Genomic DNA, 4,562 nt, shown 5'->3' on the forward strand with positions numbered 1-4,562 from the left:
CTGGGCTGAGTGTGTGTGTTTTTGAAGGTAACCAGACTGGCATACACCATGGTGAGATGGTATCCCACACAGGAACACAGACACACACACACACACACACAGGCAATAAGTCACGCTGACAGTTCATTACACACACCACGGCACTCTCATGAACAGAGGAACACACACACACATCCTGTCAGTACTCACAGTCTCTCTGTGCTCCTGGGGATATTCTTGGGGATGTTCCGGACCCCCAGGCCGTGGCAGTCCACCGTGGCCCCCACACAGGTACACAGAGATGGGCACGCCTCCACCCCGCCAGCCCCCAGCATGGCCCCCCACAGCAGCAGCCACAGCCCAGCCCGGGCCACCCCAACGTGGTCTAGCACAGCTCCACAGCCCCCTGACCCAGCTCCAGCCATGGTTCTCCTTCGCATGTCCATCCTCTCCTCCAGCCCCAAAGCTCCAGCAACCAGAGACAAGGCTCCTCTTCCTCTTCCTCAACCCCACTCAGGGCTCCAGAGACCTGGGTTACTGCGGCTAGCACGATCCTCTGACCACAGAAACCAAGTGGAGGGGAGAAAATGGTCCAAATGTCCCTAATAAAAAGGGAAGATCAGAAAAGCAGCTTGTAGAAAGAGAGGTGTAGTAGTGCAGTCAGTCCTCAGATAAACTATCACTGATACTTGATCCCAGCCTGGCTTTAAAACCAGACGTCCTCTTCCTTATCTGGTTTTAGTCCTCTGTCCAAAAGGCTTTCTTTCTCTCTCCCTCTTCTTGGTTCTGCTCTCTCTCCCTCTCTCTCCTCTGCTGTACAGTACTCCTCTTCCCCTCAGCTTTCATTGACTCATCGTGCTGTCTGCCTGTAGAAGAGGGAACAGTGAACGACTAAAAAAAGAAAAAGGACTCTCTCTCTCTCAGCAATCATCCATCAAAAGGTTCTACAAATAATAGCTGAGACTCCTCCCACACAGACTCCCCCCCAAGCCACACAAACACACACACACACACCTCCCAGAACCCTGTGTGAACTCACATCCATTCTCTCTCTCCTGGCAGCAGCAGTAGTAGTGAGAGGCACTTCCAGTGACAGTAGCCCCTCTCCCTCCCTGTGCTGCCCGCATTTGGTCTCATCCCCTGGGGGGGACCACAGCCTGAGGCTGCATGGGCCTGGATGCAGAGGGGGGGAATACCCTGCTCTCTCTCTCTCCATTTCCTCTGTCTTTTTCTCTACCATGGATTTGTGGCTTAGATAAACGATTCATGTAGTTAACTGTATTAATATTTGTATTACTGTATTTAGTTCATGTATTGCAGGATTGGAAATTGGTAGGCTTCTTTTGACTGGCACCAATGGATGCTGCATGCTGGACAAAGAGCCTACTTTGAATTCATAATAATGATCATGAGTCTTTGAAAATCAAATGAGGGGACAGGTTTTTAATCTAGTGTGTGTATAATTACCAGATACCAAACCCTCCATGATTCAATATTAAATCTATGCCTTGGGTTCTATTCTGTTAGTTTTCCCCCCCTCCATTTCCTACCAGGGTCTGTAGTCAGTTTGATTCCACAAGGGTATTCTCCTCTCACAAGCATAAACAAACACATAAAACTTTATCGAATACAAACTGGGAACGGGGAGAACGCGCCACAGCGGCTCTATTGTGCATGATGAATAGAATGAGTCACTGCACATAAGCCGACAACAAAGAGAGAACCTCGATGTTGACATGCGCGGGAAGGACCCCCGGTTGAGCTCCTAATACAAATAGGTTTCTGAGCGCGCGGGGACGCCGGTGGGTCGCTTTTCATATCATCAGAGGCGCGTCTGAATTGATCGCGCGCTGGAAGGGGAGCAGATGCGACGCTAAGGGGTGCAAGGTAGAGCGCGCAGAGATAGAACCTAGCGCACATCAAGGCTATCTTACTGCGTTTCCGCTTAGCTCGGCAGAGTTAACGCTGAATCGAAGAGACAGGTTGGAATTAAAAACAAATCGCTCAGTGTCTACAATGAACAATTACAAAAACGCCAATATCAATGTCACCGCGCGCCTGCGGTAGTCAAATACGTGTTGGGGCGTCTACGGAGAAATGTAATTATTAAATTATTCATCAGGAATATGAATATCACATCCAATGTTTCCATTATAAACCTTAATGAGATAATTACATAAAGGGATGTGGTTCCCTGGAATATCTATTGCTTCTCTGATATTAACATAACCCAATCAAGAATAGGATAGGCCTATACTACAAATGACTATCTAGTTTAAGCACAAGATGTACAGACTATAGGCTATAGCCGCTATACATTAATATTTCAATTTTATGTGGAAACTTGACATCTTTAACAGCTGGGCAGGTCAAATCATAATTCATGTTTATACAATAACGCCCTATTTAAGAGTAAAGAGTAGCCAAATGTGCCTGTACCTCTGCTGAGTCAGATGTAGGTTAAACTATTAGATTTAAAGTGCATACATAATACACTCAATATGTATGCAGTGATCTATAGCAGGGTTTCCCAAACTCGGTCCTGGGGCACCCCCTGGGTGCACGTTTTGGTCAATGCCCTAGCACTACACAGCGGATTCAAATAATCAAAGCTTGATGAGCTGGTTATTTGAAAATCAGCTGTGTAGAGCTAGGGCAAAAACCAAAACATGCACGCGGGCCCCTGATCTATATCAGGGGACAACTTAGTTGAGGGGAGTGTGTGAGTCAATGACTAAGGACGCCACCTAGTGGATGTTTAAGAAAAGTGCAGCGGTGTATGCAACCTCATTTTATGTTCTGCAGCCAGACTTTCCACATGAACACAAATTGTTTTAATCCATAGCACCAGTAGTAAATCAATGCATATATTTTGACAGAATTACAAGAACATATCGTTTTACACATCAACTCAAACCAAACCGGTATAGGTAGGTAGGTCACTATTACCTTGCATTACAGCCACTGGTAACAGACTTGTATGAACAGAGGAAGATGCATGGAAGTAAACCTAGGCAGAAATGTTCTATGAAAGTATACTATATGTTTATTTTACTAGACATTAATGCAACTCCATGTCTGTCTCAAATTGCACCCAATATAGTGCACTACTTCTGGCCATAGCACAGAGCTCTGCTCAACAGTAGTACACTACCAGGGTGCCATTTGGAACACAAGCCCATGCTGTTGTTATTCACAGATAGATAAACAGGGCAGAATGAAACTGAACAAAAATAAACTGAAAAACTAGTAGTACTGTACAGGTGATGTGTAAACGTTTAAGACCATGGGCAACATTGGCTGACAGAACCAAAGACATTCAATGTACCAGATACACACGTAACACAAAAAGAACAAGCTCACATAAAAATAAAACTAGTAGTACTGTACAGGTGATGTGTAAACATTTAAAGACCATGGCCAACATTGGCTGACAGCACAAATGTAACACAAAAATGTGTGACATTTTGAAAGATAATGCCCACATGTTGTATCGCATTATATATATAACTGACACACATCCTAAAGGTGATTGCACATTAGCAAAACTGTTTCCAGCAAGACTCAGTGTGAATCAACCACTAATGGCCAGATGACCCTTCAGCAATTCATAATGACACTTAAAAAAAAAAAATGTGTTGGGCATTGATTGGCTGAAAACCTTCAGGTAACAGAGAGAAAAGACCGGAAACGTAGCCAAAAGTCAACAAAAAAGCTGTGGAATAAAATGTAAAATAGGTACATGACCAGAATAGATCAAATAAAAAAACAGAGTAAAATAAACAAAGACATCTTGATAACCTGAGCAGCAAGCTTCTTGTGCAAGCCTTTCATTTAATGTATAAAAAAAAACCCACACCCATCTCTTTAAAACTTACCACAAACCCATCCTCACACATTTTCCATTAACACTTCCTCTAAAACAACCCCATCACAACCAACGTCATGTCATGTTCATTAGGGTACACAACAAATCAACTTTTCAAAATGTTTTGCAATAGAAATCGAAAAATAAGGGTTTCTTATTGGACAAAGTCCAGATAGTCCCTCCCAGTTTCAATCCATCTTGTTCTGTTTGGTGCCTAATGAACATGACCCACATCAAATGTCCCAATTCACGCTCAATGAAGATGACATGTATGAGACCGGGCAACACTGAAGGTACTGTAAAATAATCCTCTACGGACACTGTCACTACAAATTTCCCTCTCCAACCAAGCAAAAACCATCTCCAACTTCCAGAAAACCTTTCAACAACGTTACCGTCCCAACCAATATCCACCCAAAACCCATGACTTCCAGTTAAAAAAAGTAATAAATGATAATCACATCATTGTACTGTCAAACCTCGAAGGCCAAACCAGGCAGGTGAAATATCACATTATACACATTGAGGAGTTCAATCAGTTAATTCACAAATCTCAGACAATAAAAATAAATAGTCGTCCCAAAATGAAGTCCTACTTACCTCTCTCCCAAACACTGATACCATTATAGAAGGTTGTTTTGTTCCTCAGCTCATCAACATCATCCAATATGTATTGACCTGAATTTGTATGATATAGATTCAAGAAAACCCAGAG

General features: G+C 43.4%; 1 protein-coding gene across 2 annotated transcripts in view; it reads right to left on the reverse strand.

Annotated features, from left to right (window-relative positions):
- Positions 1-890, reverse strand: part of LOC121533205 (slit homolog 1 protein) — an 82,245-nt gene extending 81,355 nt beyond the window's left edge. For both annotated transcript variants that reach the window (XM_041839016.2, XM_041839014.2), the window contains exon 1: positions 190-890. In XM_041839016.2, coding sequence (XP_041694950.2) covers positions 190-425 — 236 coding nt within the window. In that variant the 5' untranslated portion in view covers positions 426-890. The remainder of the gene's footprint in view (positions 1-189) is intronic.
- Between the last annotated feature and the right edge of the window lie 3,672 nt (positions 891-4,562).

This window comes from Coregonus clupeaformis, chromosome 20, assembly GCF_020615455.1.
Source record: "Coregonus clupeaformis isolate EN_2021a chromosome 20, ASM2061545v1, whole genome shotgun sequence".
NCBI lineage: Eukaryota > Metazoa > Chordata > Actinopteri > Salmoniformes > Salmonidae > Coregonus > Coregonus clupeaformis.